At 56.1% G+C, this 18,392-nt stretch overlaps 2 protein-coding genes across 7 annotated transcripts in view; both read left to right on the top strand.

Moving 5' to 3' along the window:
• The window catches only part of MKNK1 (MAPK interacting serine/threonine kinase 1), a 47,047-nt gene extending 35,895 nt beyond the window's left edge, over nucleotides 1-11,152 (top strand). For 2 of the 6 annotated variants that reach the window (XM_042951023.1, XM_042951020.1), the window contains 4 exons: nucleotides 284-478; nucleotides 1,188-1,352; nucleotides 2,780-2,823; nucleotides 4,109-5,406. In XM_042951023.1, coding sequence (XP_042806957.1) covers nucleotides 284-478; nucleotides 1,188-1,352; nucleotides 2,780-2,823; nucleotides 4,109-4,337 — 633 coding nt within the window. In that variant the 3' untranslated portion in view covers nucleotides 4,338-5,406. The other 4 variants (XR_006205833.1, XM_042951021.1, XM_042951024.1 and 1 more) reach the window with 4 other exon arrangements.
• Nucleotides 6,006-17,864, top strand: KNCN (kinocilin). Its single transcript, XM_042951026.1, has 4 exons — nucleotides 6,006-11,374; nucleotides 12,467-12,535; nucleotides 13,245-13,319; nucleotides 14,133-17,864. The coding sequence occupies exons 1-4, from the start codon at nucleotides 11,224-11,226 to the stop codon at nucleotides 14,210-14,212; spliced, it is 375 nt and encodes a 124-aa protein (XP_042806960.1). The 5' UTR covers nucleotides 6,006-11,223; the 3' UTR covers nucleotides 14,213-17,864.
• The last annotated feature ends 528 nt before the right edge of the window (nucleotides 17,865-18,392 follow it).

Raw genomic sequence — 18,392 nt, 5'->3', positions numbered from 1 at the left:
TGCCTACTGGAGAAGGACCTGAAAAGATAAGGTGACCTGGAACTGGTCATGTGATCGTGAGGAATGCTAGGATTCCATTTACAAATGTTCAGTTGGCCCAGCTTTTCTAAGTGCCTTGGTGGCATCAGGCGAGCCCTCTGGTGGCTTTCCTGACAGCTTCTTGCTCTGCAACCCCATCCTCTTGCTCAAGTCCCATTTCATTCTGCTCTTCACCATCTCCTCTCCCTGTGACTAAGCCTCTCCCTTCTCTGCCATTTCCCCTCCCCAACCTTGGCCCCCACAGTGTGGTTCCGCAGAATACATGGCCCCGGAGGTGGTGGAGGTCTTCAGGGACGAGGCCACTTTTTACGACAAGCGCTGTGACCTGTGGAGCCTGGGCGTGGTCCTCTACATCATGCTGAGTGGCTACCCCCCCTTTGTAGGTCACTGCGGGGCCGACTGTGGCTGGGACCGGGGAGAGGTCTGCAGGGTGTGCCAGGTGAGCACAGCACCAGTACCCCCTGCACAGGGCCTGCTGGGCGGGGGTCAGTGTGCTTGTGGGATGCCCAGCAGGACTGGGCTGAGGGTTGTTCCTGCTCTGGAAGGGGGTCTATAGTGCCCCTTCCCTCTTTTGTCCAAGGGCCAGTGACAGGGTGAGAGAGAGACAGTGGGGCACTCAGCCCAGCTGGGAGCTCAGAGGAGGATTGTTAGAGAAGACCATACCTGAGCTGAGTCTTAAAACATGAGTCTAGCCCAGGGACAGAGGGGCAAGGAATAGAAGCAGAAGCAGCAGCGCCAGCAAAGACACGGAGGTGTGAAACAGCGGTGTGCGTATGGGGAAGGAGGGTAGAATTGTAAGGTTGGGGGTTGGGGCGGTGAGACCTGACAGGTTGCGAGGAACCCATTTGTGGGGGCCCCATACGAAGGGCTAAGGAATTGGGGCTGTGTTCCCTAGTTGGTCTTCCCCAGGTGTCACCCACCTAGCCCCCCAGGTGGCCTAGCCATCTGTGCCCGCCAGGGGCATTCTGCGTGGCCTGATGATTTAGTGGGGACGGGGGAGCCGGGGAGGGCCCTGGCCTGTGGCATCCTCAAGCCCTGAGCTGCAGCTTCAGCTGAGGTCAATGGGACCCGGGGTGACCAAATCAATGGCAGCCACATCCTGCTTATTCCCTGGTAGTGTGGCCTCAGGAGGAATCTTCTTTACCTAGAACAAGCTGTTTGAGAGCATCCAGGAAGGCAAGTATGAGTTTCCTGACAAGGACTGGGCACACATCTCCAGCGAGGCCAAAGACCTCATCTCCAAGCTCCTGGTTCGAGATGCAAAGCAGAGACTGAGTGCCGCCCAAGTTCTGCAGCACCCCTGGGTGCAGGGGGTGAGTAACCCAGGGCAGGGTGGCCATCCACTTCCTCGGGCCTGGAGTGTGGCCATGAGGAAGCTTTTATAGGAGCAAGTACTGGACAGCAGCCCAGGTGGCTGACTTCAGCTGGAGGGAGACTATACGGCAGCTTCAGTCCCTGCACATGTGGAGCGAACTGGCCACTGAAGGAGCCACGTACTGGTCATAGACTTGGCTCTAATCTTGGCCTCAGACGAAGCTCCTAACTGACCCATGCCTCTCAGGAATGGACAGAGGCCTCTGGGGGATTTGGCTCATGCATCCTACCATTGGCAGAGGCACACGGTCTGGTATTGGCATTTGGGGTCTGTGGTACCCTCCCCTTATACAGACATATCATTAGCTGGGAATGCCCAGAAGCAGGGCCTTGGTGCCCTGCTTGCAGTGAGGATGCACTGGGGGCACATAGGTTCTCCATGTGGTCCTGGAATGCAGCTTGCCTAAAAGGCAACGGTGGTGGTTTCCCCAAACTAAAGATCCAAGTCTTTACTAGAAAATATTTTTTTTAATGTTTGTTTATATTTTAGAGAGCGAGAGCAGGGAAGGGGCAGAGAGAGAGGGAGACAGAAGATCTGCAGCGGGCTCTGTGCCATCAGCAGACAGCCCGATGCAGGGCTGGAACTCACAAAACTATGAGATCATGACCTGAGCTGAAGTCAGCCGCTTAACCGACTGAGCCACCCAGGCGCCCCTACCAGGAGACATTTTTAACCGTCCTCCTCAGTTAGTCATGGTACCTGACATCTGCCCCTCTAAGGGGTCTGCTATACCTCCTGTGATTCACTGTGTCATTGGTCTGCCAGGCCCTACCCATCCTCAGTGGCCCTGCCAGTGGAAGGGAGCAAACATTGCCAGCCCCATGTGACAGGGGTACCCAATCCAAGAATCTCTGAATGGCTAATTCCCAGCCACCCAAGAGTTGCTGTCTTTACTGAGCACCTGCCCCATGTCGGACTCTGCAATCCTGGGATGAGCAAGACCCAATCCCTGTCTTCATGTTCTAGTGGGAAGAGGGAGACAGGAATAAATGATGTGATAGTGTAATGAATGCTTATCAAAAGGACAAGGATCCAGCCTCTGCTTGGGACAGGGGGAGGGAGGTGGCATGGGTGGGAGTATAAATGCTTCCTTCACAGGGGAAGCGACCCTCAGGCTGGGTCTTGGAGGAAGGTTAGGACTCTGCCAGGCACAGGGAGTGGCTCTCCATGCAGAGGCAGCTGGGTTCAACCTGGGCCTTTTCTTGCTCTCTCCTTGGAAGGTCTGACCCCACAGGCAAGCTCGACCAAGTCTCTGTGCTGGGCCAGGAGCCTCTAGTAATGTACCCACCCTGTGCTGGGGTGGGCAGGGGCAGCTCTTGAGGGAGGGAACAGTGCTTACCCCCACGTCTGTCCTTCCCATTCTAGCAAGCTCCAGAAAGGGGACTCCCCACGCCGCGAATCCTCCAGAGGTAAATGCCCGATGCCCCTTCTTTGGCTTTGACTGTCCCTCAAACTTTCAGCCACATTGGGATGGAGGTGGGGACAGGGAGCCCATCTCTAGGCTCAGGTGTCCTCCTCCTGGAGGGGCTACCCAGTCTGCCTACTCTGCACGTCTCTTCCTCTTTCCCCTCTTCTCTTCTGCCACCTGATGGCCTCCTCTGCCCTGCAGCTCCTTCAAGGCCTCTCTGCAGGAGAAAAACCTGTTTCCATATCCACTCACATCCTAACTAGAAATCACCATTTACAGTCCAAAGACCTTCTCTGTGGGTTATTCACCCCAGGGTTTCCTACTGCTGCTCTGGTTGTAGTAGCAGGCTGGAGGTGCTGTAAAGTGCTGGGACGGGTTGTCCTGTCACCACTAGGCACAATAGGAATGGCCACTGGAAAGTAAATACATACTACGTGCCAGATATGCTGCTAAGAGCTGTGCAGAGATGCTATTCATAATCTGTAGGATAAATTTAAAAGAGAGGTTTACCCCCATATTGTGGATGAGAAAACTGAGAGCAGAGAGATTATGGTAACTTACTTAGGGCCACACAGTAGCCTTGGGAGTTGGACTTTGAACCCGGATCTGTTGGACTCTAGTCCTTTTAACACTAGGTCATGTTCCTAGTGAGCACTGCCCTATTCCCAAAGGACCAGGGCTACCACGTTGTGGGGACCCCTCCAGGAACCAACCTCATGACCAGTTTCTGGGAGTCACACAGGGAGGTCTTACACCACTGTAGTCTCCATTCATGTGAGCCAGAATGCTACTGCCCAGCTTGGTTCCTACCTGATTCTCTAGAGCTGTGTCCAGGGGCCTTGAGGCTCCAAACCTCTGGTCCACCTTAGAGGATGTATTTGGTAGACCCACGGTGCCTGCTGTAGGCTAGCCCTGAGCTGAGCCCTGAGGACACAGACAGAAAGGCACAGCCCCTATTCTTGGTGCTCTATGCCCTGACAGGGGAGAGGGGATATATGGGTGCGCACTTCGTGTGCCGGGCCTTTCCTCTGGGAGAGCTGGGTGTGGAGCATGAGAGTTCAGACGAGGGTGTTCTGAATAGAAGGGGGCATTTGTCCTAACTCTGAAGTCTTAGGACTGTAGTTGAGGCTCAAAGCCATTCCAGCCTCAGTGAAATCAGATTCTGAACCCAGGCAAGAATGACTTCTGGGGGAAGCCACCCAGAAAAAGCTGCCAGAGGTCTGGGAGGCAGCCAGCCAGGGCGCTGAGCCCCTCTTCCCTCTGCTCTGTGCTGCCCGCCCCTCTAGAAATAGCAGCACGATGGACCTGACACTCTTCGCGGCTGAGGCCATCGCCCTTAACCGCCAGCTTTCTCAGCACGAGGAAGACGAGCTGGCAGAGGAGTCCCTGGCTGAGGGCTTGTGTTCGGTGAGGCTTTCTCCTCCATGCAAGTCACGCCTGGCCCGGCGGAGGGCCCTGGCCCAGGCAGGCCGCAGTGATGACCTGGAACTGTGTCCAACTCCCACCACACTCTGACCCACTCCGGCCACACCCTCCAGGACCTCAGCCTGCCCGGGCTTGGCCAAAGTCTGCAGAGCAAGTAGAGCGAGCTGCTCTGTGGCTCCGTCCAGGCCACCCAACCCCCCATTTCCCCAGAGTCCTCAAGGAAAAAGCTCTTTCCAAAGGGGTTGTCTTTGAAAAGGAAAGCAATCACTTGTCACTTTGCATAATCGCCTGCGGCAGGGACATCTCTGCTGGGCTCCTGCCCACCTGCTCACCCGCCTGCGGATCCCGGATGCAGCCTGCTCTCCTGGGCAGCAGGCGGCAGTGGCGGCTGGGGCTGCAGCCTTCAGGGAGCCAGCCTTGAGAAGCAGCAGTTGACAGAGGCTCTCTCTTCTCTTTGCACTGTCACCCCCCCCCCACCCCCCCGCTGGTCCTTCCACCTTCCTCTGTCCTCCGGATGTCCTCCCCTGGCTGAACAAAGCCATCCCCTCACTTCAGGAGAGGGCAGGGAGCCTTCTGCGTTCAGGAGGCCAGATCAGTCTTCCAGTCTGTAGCGCTGGAGAAGCACATAATCTTTCTTTGCCGGGACCAAAACGTGTCCCTCATTTATCATCCCCTTCCTTGTTTGGGATTGCTGCTGAAGTCCGTATTATTTCATTTAAAAAAATGTTTTTTTTTTAACCATGCACTTCCAGCAAAGATGGGACTTTCAACTCCCACTGCGAGCCCGTGGATTTTCCAGAGCACGCAATGGCTCGCTCTTCCTCAAATGTCCATGCATGTGAAAGGTTTTAATCAGTTGTTTCCTATTATTCTAACTGGTTTTAAGCTGTTGAGATGATGCGTAACTTGGAGGCTGTGTCTGCTGGAGGGCAGCATCAGTCCAGGGCAGTTAGAAGGAGCCGTGCGCCTGACGTGGCACCAGATCGGAGGCAGCGCGGGTGCCTGCTGCCAGAGAGTAAAGGCACATCCGGCGTCAGATAAGCTGGGCTGCGCAGCTACCTAGAGAAAATCGATTTGTACAAGTCAGACAAGACATTTACACAAAACGACAATGCTATTATACAATGTGCTTGTTTTAATAAAACTGTTTTAAATTTTAGCTGTGGCCTTCTTGATGGTCCTTTCTGCCCCTGTGAACCTGAGGACACAGGCCTCCTGGAGAGGGGCCGAGTCCAGCCCTGTGCCGGGAAGGTGCGCCTGGTGGGACCTCTCAATCTGGGACCTCTCAATCTAGCCCCTCATTGGACCCACGACACAAGGTGAAGGAGATATCATTGCTCTTCCTTTTTACGTGAAGAAATGAAGTTCGTCAGCATTTGTCAATCTCCTGTTCTGTGCCTGGACCCAGAGATGAGTGAGAAGCAGCCTTTGCCCCCTAGGGTCTCCTCATCAGACGGAAGAGGTGCCTATCAGTAACCATTACACAAGCCGTCTTCAAAAAGTATTTTATTAGATGTGCTCTGTGCCCAGGCGAGCTACCCCACCCAGGCAGGAACAAAGCTCCCATCTGTCTGGAGCAGCACTAAGCCTTTCTCAAGGATCTGTTGTGGGGGTGTTGTGTGCTCCGGACTGTGCCAGACTTGGAACAAAGAAAACTGGCACCTCACAGCCATGGCTCTTGTGTCCATTGTGCAAAAGGGCTTTCCTGTGCTTCGTCCCGTGTCATCCTCAGAGCCACACTGGAGAGGGCAGGGGTGGGAAGGCGGCGGCAAGGGGGAGGTCCGAGGGGTCAGGGCAGTGCACGAGGTGCTGCTGGCAGATTTTCTCCCCATGGAGAGCAGAGAGGGGTGATGGGATCGGGAGCTCCTCATTCTAGGGGCTCTCCTGCAGTGTGGGTGCTTCCGTGTTGACGCTGACGTACTTTCTGTTGACTGTCTTCCCTTCCCAGTAACTGTTACCACCCTCACATCCTGTCTTCTACCTGAAGTGAGATGGGCTAGAGAAACAGGCCTGCAGAATCGGAGCCTTTGGGCCCAAAGTCTCCCAGTCCCTGGGGGCTTAGAGCCATGATATGAGTTTTGTCCAACTCCAGCACCAGCCCAGTCAGTCCTTCAGGTTGGCCAGCTGGGATGGGACTTCCAGGGGCTTCCTGGACCAAGCACCCCCGACTCCAAGCTGCATGTAGCTCCAGCCGGCTCTCATGCTTCCAAGCCTTTGCTCAGGCTGTGCTGTGCCCTCTACAAGCCTGCCTCCCCACCCCAGTCCAACCAGCAAGGCCCCTCTCCTCCTTCACGGCTCTGCTTTTAAATGCTACAGTGCCTACTTTGGTTTTGCTGGCATTATTGTGTGCTTACTAAGGAACAGCTGCTTGCAGAGAAAGTTCTAGGCATTATTTCATTTAATTTTCATATGAGGTAAAGTACCATTATGTTACCCGACTTAGAACTGAGCAGAGAAAGGAAAAAATTACTTCGCTGTATAGGTAGGAAGACAGAGATGGAATTCTCCCAAGAGAGACTTGAGATCCAGAGCTGCACTGCAGGGGTTCAAGTCCCAGCCCTGCTACTTAACTAGCTTTGTGCCCTGGGCAAGTTCCTGCCCTGGGCGGCAGTTTCTTCAACCAAAAATTGGGGCTGCTTAGCTCTTGGTGCTGTTGTGAAATTGTGGATTGATTAACAAAGTGTTAGAGCAGTTCCAGGCACACGCAGCAAGTACGCAGTATAGGTTGGCTGTGATAGTTGTAGTTGTTTTTATTGCCATCTCCTAGGGCAGAATTATTCCACTCGGTGCCAGTGATGGAGATGAGCTTTCCCCCTTTCCTTGGCTTGTGTGGGTGGAGACGGATCTGGGCTTTCCAGGTGGGTCTGGCTTCTAGCCCTTTGTGGGGTCCTCCTACTGACAGGCTGCTCTGCCCCTCAGGGCTGGGCTCCCTGTCCCCAAGGGGCTGCTGTGGTGCCCAGAGCAGAGTCTGAGTTTGGGGATTTCAGGGGTCCTATGTTCTAGTCCTTCTGCTACTGTTCACTGGGTGGCCTTGGGAAGTCCCTGCCCTTTCTGAGGCCCAGGCCAACGTACCTGGCTCTGCTGGGCAGAGACGCATGGCAGACACACTGAGGGGGGCTCTGAGGCCTTTAACTGGGGTGGCCAGTCCCCTAGCTCTAGGGCTCAGGCTTGGACTGGGCCTTAGGAGAAAGATGGTCCCAGCCAGCCGGCATGTCCTAGACCTCAGGTCTCCTGCCTCAAATCTAGTTAGTAAGACTCCTATCTGACCCCTAGTTCGGGCCCTGGGCATAGGGGCCAAGTGTTTCTCCCTGTGGGTGTCCACCTGCCTGAGCTCTGGGGCACCCTCCTCCCTCCTGGCCCAAAGCCCTGTTCCACGAACAGCAGTGCCCTGGTCCCGTGCCAACTGCTCCAGCTGCTTAGGTCTGGAGGGGAGCGAGGAGCAAGGTCCCCCCACGGCTGGCACTCTTGTTGCCATGGTAGCAGTTGCCTTGGAAGCCACTTCCCCAGAGTTTAGCTTCTGAACAGTCTGGGAAAGCTGCCCGTCCCCCAGGGGATCGGTGCATTAATCACGCTCTTTTCCAGGGTCCTCACCTCTCAAGGAAAATAAACAGAACTAAACCACACTGAGGCCTTCCACCCACTCTTCCTCCCCACTCCAGGCCAGCCTTGGACTTGGCACCTCTGGGAAAGAAGGAGCAGAGGCAGGCACTCCAACCCCAGCCTTGCCCAGAGACAGAGATGACCCATTGCCTACACAGCCCCCGAGTCCAGAGGCCTGGGGGACCCAGACTTCAGCGAGGAGGGCTCTGATGCTTGCAGGGTGGGGAACAGGTGGGGTGATCAGTCTCTAGTGACTTGGACCTCCATCTCCTTACCTACTGTAGGAAACACATCACCCAAGGACAGGCTTGTATTTTCTTTTTCACAGATGAAACAGCCTATATTGAGGAAAGAATTGGCAAGCCTTCCTCTCTATATTTCTAATCAATGGAAGAGTGGGCGTCACAAAGGTTTTAAGATAACCAATGGATGAATGGGCATCCAAAGGTTTTAAGAAGCCTTTAATGACACTCCCCTGTCGTGATGGAAAAAATGGAGGCCTTGACTGAACACAGTGCCTCCCTCTGATGGTGGGGTTGCCAATTCCTCCCACCTCAAATAAGACAATTTAGAAATTCAGAGACAAAGAAATGCTAGAGTACTTCTGAGCTGAGCCGGGAATCTGGACACAGGTTCTGTCAAGGTCTCTGGGGCAACCCTTCCTTTCCCCATGCCTCAGTCTCCCCATCTGTTCTATAAAGGAGCTTGCATGGATTTGTAGTTCTGTGATCTTGTAACTGATAATAGCTTCATGTGTCTCTCCTCCGTATTTCCTCCTCTGACTTTGTGCCCTGAGGAATTTACAATGTCAAAAAAACAAAAACAAAAACCCCAAACCCTCTAATTTAGCTTTGGTCTCCAGTTTTTAGAGGCAGAGTATTCTTCTGGAAGCTGAAACTCACAATGTGCAGGCCCTCCTGACTCCAGCCTCTGCCATCCCCACCCCCCTTCACCAGATGGGCAAAGTGAGGTTCAGGCGGTGGAGTGGCTGGCCCAAAACCCACAGTGTGAGGTGCCCGTCTCGCTGACGGCGTGGGAGCCGCCCTTGGCTTTACACCCTGCCCAGCCTGAGTTATGCAAACACTTAACGGGGGTGAGGGCTTTGAGATTCCCAAAGCTCAAAATCTCAGAACACATTTTCATAAACAATTATTTTGACAGCTCCTTCTAAAACTAGTAAGTGGGGGGGTCAATTATGTGTGACAGAGACATGGGCTGTCATTTGATGCCTAATTAGAGGAATAATCAGACCTCATCCTGGAGAGAAGCACAGAGAACGTTGGCAGCAGCCGCTGTAACTGGGGAATGCCCACCTCCAGGGGCTTCCTCTTCTGGGGCCCAGGGACACAGCCTGGGGCCCCCTGGTGCTCTGCAGTCACCCCTCCTCTCTATGTACCTTTGAGTTCACACCTGTCTTTGCCTCAGGCTTCTCTCCAGCCTCCTGGCAGTGCCTTCCCTCAGCTGAAGCTCAGTCAGGTGACCCTGGCCTTCTCAGGCCCCCACCCCCACCCAAGAAAAGCCCCTTGTTAGAGGCAGAGGTCCCAGGGTGCCTGTAGCCTTCCTCTTTGAGGACCTGAGGTGGTCGTGCAGGTCTAAGCCCTCCCTGAACTCTACCTTGTGTTCAGAAGCCTCACCCGAGTCCCTTCTAGCCATGGCATTCTGTGGAGCTCACTCTGAGTCTGCCCTTGAGGGGCTCACAGTCTACAGAGGAGACAGAGGATGAGGTCAGATGGTGGGCACTGCAGCATGGGGCACACGGGAGCAGCAGTAGGCAGCACCCCCTCCCCCACCCCCCGCCTCAGGCATGGTCAGGAACAGCTTCACAGAGCTGGGGCTGGCCAAGCAGCATCCTGCAGGAAGGAGGCGCTCTCCAGACAGCTAAGCAGACATTCAGCAGAAGGCAGCAGCAGAGAAGGGGAGGAGCGAGGGGCAGTGGGTAGCTATGGAGGTGGAGGACCTTGGCCTGGCTATGCTGGGTGGCAGACATCATCAGGGAGACAGAGGCACACAAAGAGAGGCCAGTGGGGCCAGTGATGGGACCCTGGGAACAGTGCCCAGGTGCCTAGGTCCAGGCATAGAAGCAGGCCCAGATAGATTCTGGGATCGGGGAGGTCCTTATCCACAAAGGCCCAGAGACTGCAGTCAGTGGCGAGGGCTGTGTCTCGGGTGGGATAGGGCTACAAATGCCCAGCCTCTAACTGGTGGGTACTGCAAGTAGGTCAGATAGGCCGGGCAGAGGAGGTCGAGAGGTGCCAGCCATGTCCCTATCTCCTGACCCCGGCTGCTGACACTCCACCCCTGCCAATCCTCTCCCCATATTTATCTTCCTCCTATCTCATGCCTCCCCACCCCTGCTCTTCCCTCTCAGCCCCCTACCAGGGATCCCTCCCAGCCCACTGGCAACTAAAAGGGGGGTGGGTACCAAGCCTACTTGAGGAGAAGGAGGTCCCCTGAGATCAGCCTCAAATCAGGACCCTTAGCCCTGCTCTCCTTAGGAGACCAGAGGTTGACAGGCTGGGGGGGAGGAGCAAGGGGGCAAGCGTGAACCTCTTTTTCTCCTCCTGTCCCAGTCACTGTTCTGGCCTCTGAGCCTCCTGTAGGCCCCCTGTGTCTCATGCTTGTGCCTGTCTCCGAGTCCCCGAGCAGAGGTCTCGTGTGCCAAATGGCCGAAGACAGCAGGGTGGGCCCTGAGCATGTAGCCGGAGAGTCTCCTCGCGTCCCTGGCCACTAAACCCCGCATGAAGCCACCAGTCCACCCTGCCCCCTCCAGCAGTGGAACCCGGGCTGCGTGCCCTCGTGGGCATCTGGGACAGGTGGCAGCTCGTGTTGCAGTCTCATGAATAACTCAGGACCTCCCTGCTGTCCGCTTCTCTGAGAAACCCGTGTTCCCTGGACCAACCTCCCCCACCGCTTTAAACTTTAATAGGCCAAACTTTAATAGGCCAAGGCCCAGGGGCAGCCAAGCAGGTTCCAGGGAGCTAGGGCAGGATATCCTGAGCAGGAGAGCTCAGGCTAAGCTCTCCCGAGAGGAAGCTAACAGGGGACAACCCTGTACAGCAGGCCCGGCTCTCCAGAACTCTGGCAGCCAAGGCAGGATGTGGCCAGGCAGGAGTCCCAAGAGTGGCCTCCACATTCAGGGGCCTTCCGGGGAGGAAGAGTAGGCTGGGGTGACCTGGCAGGGATCCTAGGTCAAGGTGTGGCTGGGGGCCCCTGGGAGAGCTGTGGGATAGGGTTACTAGCCTCGACTCTTCCTGCCCAGAAACTCCCACTCTGAAGGTGGAGCTCCAGCAAAGATACATCCAAGAGGACGGAGACCTCCAGGGCTCTCCTGGGGACAGGCCCCTCTGGCAGCAGACGGTACCCTGGGTAGGCCTGCATGGACATCCCCATCAGCAGCAGAGACTTCCGCTGCCTGCAGCTAGCCTGTGTGGCCCTCGGCCTGGTGGCTGGCAGCATCATCATCGGTGTGTCCGTGTCCAAAGCTGCAGCCGCCGTGGGTGGCATCTTTATTGGCGCCGCCAGTCTGGGTGAGCAGGTGCTGGGCTTGGAAGGGGAGCGAGGGGGGTGGGCATAGTCAAGTGAATGAGAAATGGAGGCAAGGGTTGGTTTACTAGGAATTGGTTGGGGACCATAGAAGCTAAAGAGATGTGAGCAAAGCAGCCGTCGGGGACACAGGGAGGCAGGGGAGGGTTGGAGTAAGCTTCCTTCTGCCTGGGGTAGGGAGACTGGGAGAAGGGAGCTGGTCGTCATGCTCCTCTCTGGCTGCTCCCCTCTGGCCCTCTAGTCCCAAGCCCTGGGCTCTTGGGTTTTTGGTGGAATTCGTAAGCCTGTTGAGGGTGGGTTGACAGGGGACAGGTAAAAGAGGACAGAGGTCTCAGTGGGACACTCTGTGAGCCAAGAGAGGATCCAACTCAAAGGGTTTCTTTTTCTCTCCTGGTATTTCTTGGCAGGGCATCTGTCTATCTGTCCAGGCATCCATCCATCTCTCTATCTGGGCCAGTCCCACTGATATCCCCGCACTGATGCTGAGTACTGTCCCTCCCCACTCCACCACCCTGGGCCAAAAGCAGAGCCAGAAGCACCAGAAGGGTGGGTTCTTGGCATCTGTACCTGCAAACTCCTGCCAAGAGCCACAGACACTTGGTCTGGGGATGAAATGCAGGTGGGCAGGGCAGGGTCCACTCTTCTGCTAACCCATCCACAGGTCTGGGTGGGAAAGAGCATGCTAAGAAGCTCCCGGGCTTGGGGCAGACTGGGGCAGAGGAGTGGTGGCGGTGGTGATGTAGCTGGGCCCACTTCCAGCCAGCTGAGAACATGCTTAGCACCTGGGAAGGCTGGAGCCGGGAGCCCGGGCTTTCACAGCCTGTAGCCCCTTCTCCAAAGAGGCACTACTCCCTGCCCCCTCTTAGGGCTGGGTGATGGGAGCCGCCCCCCTAAACTCCCACAGGCTCACATTTATGCACTCACAGTCCCAACCTGCACACTCATGCTCCTCCCATGCCCATCCATATCACCCTCATAAACCACCCCCAGGCTCACAGCCTACCCACAGCCCCATGCAGCCTGCACTAACCAGGCCCCTTCCCCATCACAGAACCCCTCTGTGTCTCTCTTCTCAGGGTTCCTCATCTTGGCCTACCCCTTTCTAAAGGCTCGGTTCAACCTGGACCACATCCTGCCCACCATAGGTGAGTCCTCTCCCCAGCACCCAGCAGAGCCCTCTTCCAAGGACTGTTGTGTGAGACCCATTGTGTGTAAGTCTGTGGCCCACTGTGGGGCAGAACTGAGACCCTGTGTGTGACTGATCCTGGCTGTGTGTGTTAGTTGCTGGGTGTGTGTGTGTGTGTGTGTGTGTGTGTGTGTGTGTGTGTTTTGGCATTGCCATGACTACGGTGTAACAGACTCCAGCCTGTTGCCTGCTCCAAAGGTGCCTGAACCAGCTCAGAGCACCTAGAACTCCCATCTCCCCGGAGGGAGCCTCCAACTCCCACAAAGCCTCCGAGATCTCCAGATAAGCGCATTTCATTCCTGAGCCCCCATAAAAACCCTCTACCTCCCCTAAGACCTCAGGACCCCTGTATAGCTCCTCAATTCATCTCAGCTCCCCACATACATGCTACCATCTCCATCAATCCTGGGGGGCTTTCCATATCCCTAGTTCTCCTCACGACCCTCACCTCCTCAAAAAGTTTGCCATCTTCCCCTTCAAGGGCCCATTTCTCCCATCTCCACTCCCAAACCAGCCCAGATCATGTGAGAAGCCTAAAGGAATGTGGTGGAGTGAAGACAGCAGCAGGGATGGAGATGAGACAACAGGCAGGTCTTCCCTTCCCAAAGCAGGACTTGATCTGAGAATGGCTTAGTAACCAGGGGGCTTGGGGTGATCTTATCATGCAGGGAGCCTGAGAATTCACCCCCACCCGGGGCCAGACCATGGGGAGGGAAGATCCAGCACCAATGGCAATAAAGAGGGTAAGTTTTAAAAACTCCAGAATCCATCTTCCACCTCTGCTCTCTGGCTGAGCAGCTCTGGGGGGCCCGGGGAGAAGCCTTGAGGGACATGCAGAAGGGGTGTCCCCAGTCACCGGGAGCCAGCAGAGTTAGCCAGTTCTTCCATGTGTTTGGTCAAAACCCTTCTCGCTCCAAGCTGAGCCGGGCTCCTGTTTGACCTCAGGGCTTCTCTGTTGTGCCCGGCATGGACACTGGGACCGACCCTTGGTCCCATGTCTCAGTTTATGTTTTCTCACTCTCTTCTCCCATGATGGAATCCAACTCTCAGAGCTGGTAACTGAAATGGAACATCTTCCTCCTCCCCTCCCTCCACACACTGGAAAATTCTAGGGCAGGAGTTTCTCAAAGATGGTCCTCGCCCACAGCATCTACTGCCAGTGGTGGGATGCCTAATCCCAGCAAAAGGCCCCGTTCCAGACCCTGCTCCAAACACTTTACATATATTTATTTGTTCCATTCTCAAAACAGCCACATGAGGGAGGTACTGTAATTAAGCCCACTTTATATATGGGAAAACTGAGGCACAGAGAGATTAAGTAAGGCAGCTAGGAAGTGGTGGGGCCAGAACTGAAACCAGGCAGTCAGCCCCGAGTCCTGCCTGTAACTGCCCCCACCATGCTGCTGTCCTCTTGAAGAGCCATTCTGACCATCCGTGCCTCTTTAAATTCAGCTGAAACTGTCCCTGGGACTCCCCTCTCTCCCCACTGGTCCCTCTGGGTTGCTCTGATCCGGAATCTGTCTACTCAGGCAGCCCTGTGCTGGTCTCTTCCCCAGGAGCCCGAAGCAGCCTGTCCACTGTGAGCAGAACACTGGAGAAGCTGAAGCCAGGGGGCCGGGGAACTGGGGAGGGCTGAGGCAGGGCTGAGGGGTTACCCCCTGCCCTCCCTCCCTCTCTGCCTGCTACCCTAATCTCAGAGCCCTCCTGGGCCCGAACCAGAGGTGAACCAGGCCCTGGAGACACCAGACATGCATTCGCCTGAGCAAAGCTCTTGAAAATGGATTCCACGTGGCCGAGAGCAGGGCCTGAAGCAAAGGTGTCACTGGAGGTTCCACAGGGGACCCTTGTATCAGGCTTTTGATGTGGATTTTCTCTCTGGACTGCAGCTCAGCAGGCTTCTTCCCTTTTTGATCTACTGACTGGTTTCTCTGGAATTGGGGGCCAGAGGTACCTCAGGCCCTTGCTCCAGCCTGGCCACAGAAATGAACCACAGGCTGACAGGAGCCACAGACAGGATCCCCTCAGCCCCTAAGGCCTGGCCCTGGGCTTCTAGAGCTCACTGGCTAGATAGAAGGGCTGGAACAGATTCTTTCTGGATATCAAAAACTTTGGGCCACTCCTTAGGTACAGGCTTTCAGCAATAGCAAACCAGACAGGAGCATGTCCTAGACAAACAAAATAGTCATGCTGGGACAGGGGCCCAGGTAAGGCAGTGACCTAGAGGCTTCCAGGAGGAGGTGGCTCCTGAACTGAGTCCTGTCCTGAGACCCTTGTGTGTGACTCCACCATCCAAGGCTTTTTGTGATCTCACCCCAGACAAGACCTCCAGCCTTCCCTCTTGTCCCCTACCCACTCACCGCTGCTGAACAATCTCAAATATTCCAGCCTCCACGCTTTGTCTTGTGTTCTCCTGGAGGCCCCCCACTCCTCTCTGCCTATCCAAAGCCCTCACCTTGAAAGGCACAGTTCCAAGGATCCCCTTAACACAACACCCTCCCCATCATCTTCCTGCAGCCCGTGCCTCTCTCCCTCCACGGGGTCCAGGCAGGCTGAAGTCTCCTTTTTCATAAAACAATTATTTAATCCTACTGAAACCTACTGTGCATTGCCCTTTTCCAGTCACTGTCAAGGTACACAGTAGGTGCTCAATAAATGTTAGTGGCATCAATTTAACACAAAAACAATTCCCCAATCTTTCCCTGGAGAGTCACGTGAAGGCCCCATGTATCTTTGTGGTTTGGGGCAAGGAGGACCTGGCCCACTGTGTGTGGCTATGCAGAAAACATTGTGCCTCCCTCCACACCACTCCTCACTCACCTACACCCTCAAGGTGGAGCCGGTGTTTGACCTCTACAGAGACATCTGCTCCATGTGGCCTCTGTTCATGTTTGTGAGCAGAGGACAAGCTAGGAAGAGTCTCATTCTTCAAGGACCAGTGCAGATGACACCTCCTCTCAGAAGCCTCCCCTGACTGTGCTGTGCTCCCACAGCCCATATCATTCTGAGTGGTCTTTGTCACCTTCCTCCTCTCAAGAGCAAGGGCCAGAGGACCAGGCACACAGGTACCCAGCAGACGTTGCAAAACCAAACCAAAAGTGGGAGAGGCCACTTCATTGTACGGATGGGAAAGCTGAGGCCCTCCAGAAAAAAGGACTCATCGAGTCCCGCGGTGAGAGGTTGTGCAGCCAGGCCTTATAGTCAGGGGTCCTCTCTCCCCACCCAAGGCTCTACCCTCTGCTGTCCTTGGCACTGAGACCAGCTCCCTGACCAGAGTGGGACAGACCTCCACTCATAAATGCTGGCCAGTTGTGGAGCCTGTGGTTCCTCCAGCCTGAGGGAAGTCCCCCTCCTTCTACTTCCCTCCCCTCCACCTCCCTCCTGCCTGATCACTTACCCTTCTCCACTCCCTCAACGTCATTATCATCAACATAACTTGGGCCCAGCGGCCCCTCCTTGCTCAATAAGGAAACCCTTCTTCCTGCCCATCTTTAATCCTTACCTGAAGCACCCTGAAAGATGCCCATGGGTGGAAGGGGTGGGAAGGGGGGAAGTGGAACCTGGGCTGTGGGGAGAGTGGTAGCCCTTGGCCCACCACCACCGCTTCCCCAACACGATCTCCCCAAGGCAGGGCTATTGCATCTTCAATGCCTGGCAGAGCCCGGCACAGAGTGGTGTGGGGATCAGAGCAGAATAAAGTAAGGAATGAACACATAAAAAGGCAAGGGCTATGTCCACTGGGGAAGAACTAGGCAGAGGTCCAAAGGACCCTTGAAACTGTGGGAGTCTTCAGGGCCTGAAACCCCGAGACCGCCTTTCCCCGAGTCTAAGTGAATGTCCAGATACATCCTCCCAAGTGCATACTGCACCCCCATGCCCCCACCCCCTCAGCCTGGTCACAGGAGTGGTCCGTGTGGAGCTCATGCCTTCTCCCCCTTTGGAAGGTGAGTTTGGGCCAAGTAGGCAGGGTGGTGTGGTGGGTAGTGTTAGGGAGGAAGTGCCCTCTCACCTCTGAGCAGCTCCAGAACCCTCCAGTATTTCAGTGGGAGTGGATGTGGGCATGGACAGGTCATTGGACCCAGCTCTTCCAGTGGTCTGTTCAATAAATGAAATCAGTTCTGTCTGACAACCCTCAACTGTGGCTGTGCCTGGCTGGCCCCACAGGGGGTAATGATGCTGGTGCTCCAGGAAGAAAGTTGGAGGATACAGATCTGGACACCTGATCTCACCTGCTGGTTTGGGGGTTTAAGGAAGGCGTCCTGAGGGAAGTGATGTCCCATCTGCACTCTGAAGGTTGAGCTGGAGTTGGCCAGGTGAAGGGAAAGTCCACCATGGGTCAGAGAACTCACTGAAGTGGGGAGTGCTTGGTTTGGTCCAGGCAGCCCCTTGGAAGTCACAGCCCTGCTGGCCAACCTGGAGGACTGACCAGGCTGGGCTGGAGTCTGGGGGTGACTCACATCCCACCTCTGCGTCCACAAGTCCGGGGGCCGGAGTTCTGGGCAAGAGGCTGTGGGGCCTTGCGCCTCAGTTTCCTCATCTGCAGCCAGAGAATGAGTGTAGCGCCGCCTTCCCAGGGCCACTGTCAGGAGGAACGTTGCCTGGCACGTGGTTCACATCGCAGAGGGTTTATGAATGGATGAGCAAATGAATGAAGACAGAGGTTGGAGGAGATGCTCTTCCAGCTGAACTCCAGGTTCTGGAAATCAGCATCTCAGTCTCCCACCCAGTCCTCCCTCTCCATCCTTCGCCCCCCCACTGGACCTCTTGCAGATCCCAGTGGGACACGTGTGTCCTCCTACAAGGGGCTCGTGGCCACACCCCGTTCTCGAGCGCGGGATTGGTGGGCGGTGTTCTGGGAAGGGTGGCTGAAAGCAAGCCCCTTCCCGAGAGAAGGCTCCCTGCCCCCACAGCCCCACCCCCGTTCCCTCCAGGGAAGGTGGGGAATCCGTCAGGGGCTGCAGACGGAACCCGCGCCGCCTACGTCCCTCGCTCCAGAGTGAGTGGCAACGTCTGCGTCCGGCCGCGAAAGTCCGGGCTGGAAACCGTGGGGGTGCTGGGAGCCCAGGGCAAGGTGCTAGAAGCCGCAGAACGTAGAGGAGGGAAGGGGAGAGGGGCGGTGCGGAGAGGAAGACAGGAAGACGCTCCGTGAGAACGCCGCTCCACCCGGGAGCCCAGGGGCCCAGCGGCGGCTGCGACGCTGCGCGAGGGGCGCCCCGAACCTGCCGCCGCACCTCCCGGCTCGCCGCCGCGAGGGGCGGGGCCTGCCTGGGGGCTGCGCTCCCCACCCCCACCCTCCGTGCCCCCCCGGCCCCTCCTGCTAGCCCGGGGTGCTCAGAGAAGCCTCCGACCACCGACTGGCCCAGGCAAGTGAAAGCCCCACGAGTTGGGGGCGGTTGAGGAGGGGGCGGGGGTCAAGGGGATGAGACCGGCGGGAGAGGGCGGCCAGGAGGGGAGTCTTTAGGGAATGGAGGCCATGCTCCATCCAGCCCGAAACCCTAGCAGAACGGAGTAGTGCCCAGACAAGGGGTCAGGGACCTGTAGCCTGGGACAGACTTCCCAGAAAAGATGAGAAAGAGAGGAAAACAGGAGAAGGGCACATGCAGCATGGGGTGACTGCATTGGGCCCCCTCTGCCTGACCCTGATCTCTCCCTGCTCTATAACTCAGTGAGAATTTGCCCTAGGACCCACCTCCAGCCCTCGCCCAGCTGACCGCCATTGTTCCCAAGGCCCAAAGTGAACAGGAAGTCAGCATAGAGAAGTGGGCATAGAGTCACTTCAAAACCAGGACACAGGTGAAGCCAGGAGACCCCTGTGACCA

Source organism: Panthera leo, chromosome C1, assembly GCF_018350215.1.
Source record: "Panthera leo isolate Ple1 chromosome C1, P.leo_Ple1_pat1.1, whole genome shotgun sequence".
NCBI lineage: Eukaryota > Metazoa > Chordata > Mammalia > Carnivora > Felidae > Panthera > Panthera leo.
The sequence above is the reverse complement of the archived record's forward strand: the minus strand, read 5'-3'. Positions and strand labels throughout refer to the sequence as shown.

Excerpts from the sequence above, each read along its gene's own strand:
- KNCN (XM_042951026.1), top strand. The coding sequence starts at position 11,224 with ATGGACATCCCCATCAGCAGCAGAGACTTCCGCTGCCTGCAGCTAGCC. Across the intron at positions 11,375-12,466 it reads TATTGGCGCCGCCAGTCTGG|GGTTCCTCATCTTGGCCTAC; the intron begins GTGAGCAGGTGC and ends CTCTCTTCTCAG. Across the intron at positions 13,320-14,132 it reads CACCAATGGCAATAAAGAGG|GAGCCCGAAGCAGCCTGTCC; the intron begins GTAAGTTTTAAA and ends TCTCTTCCCCAG.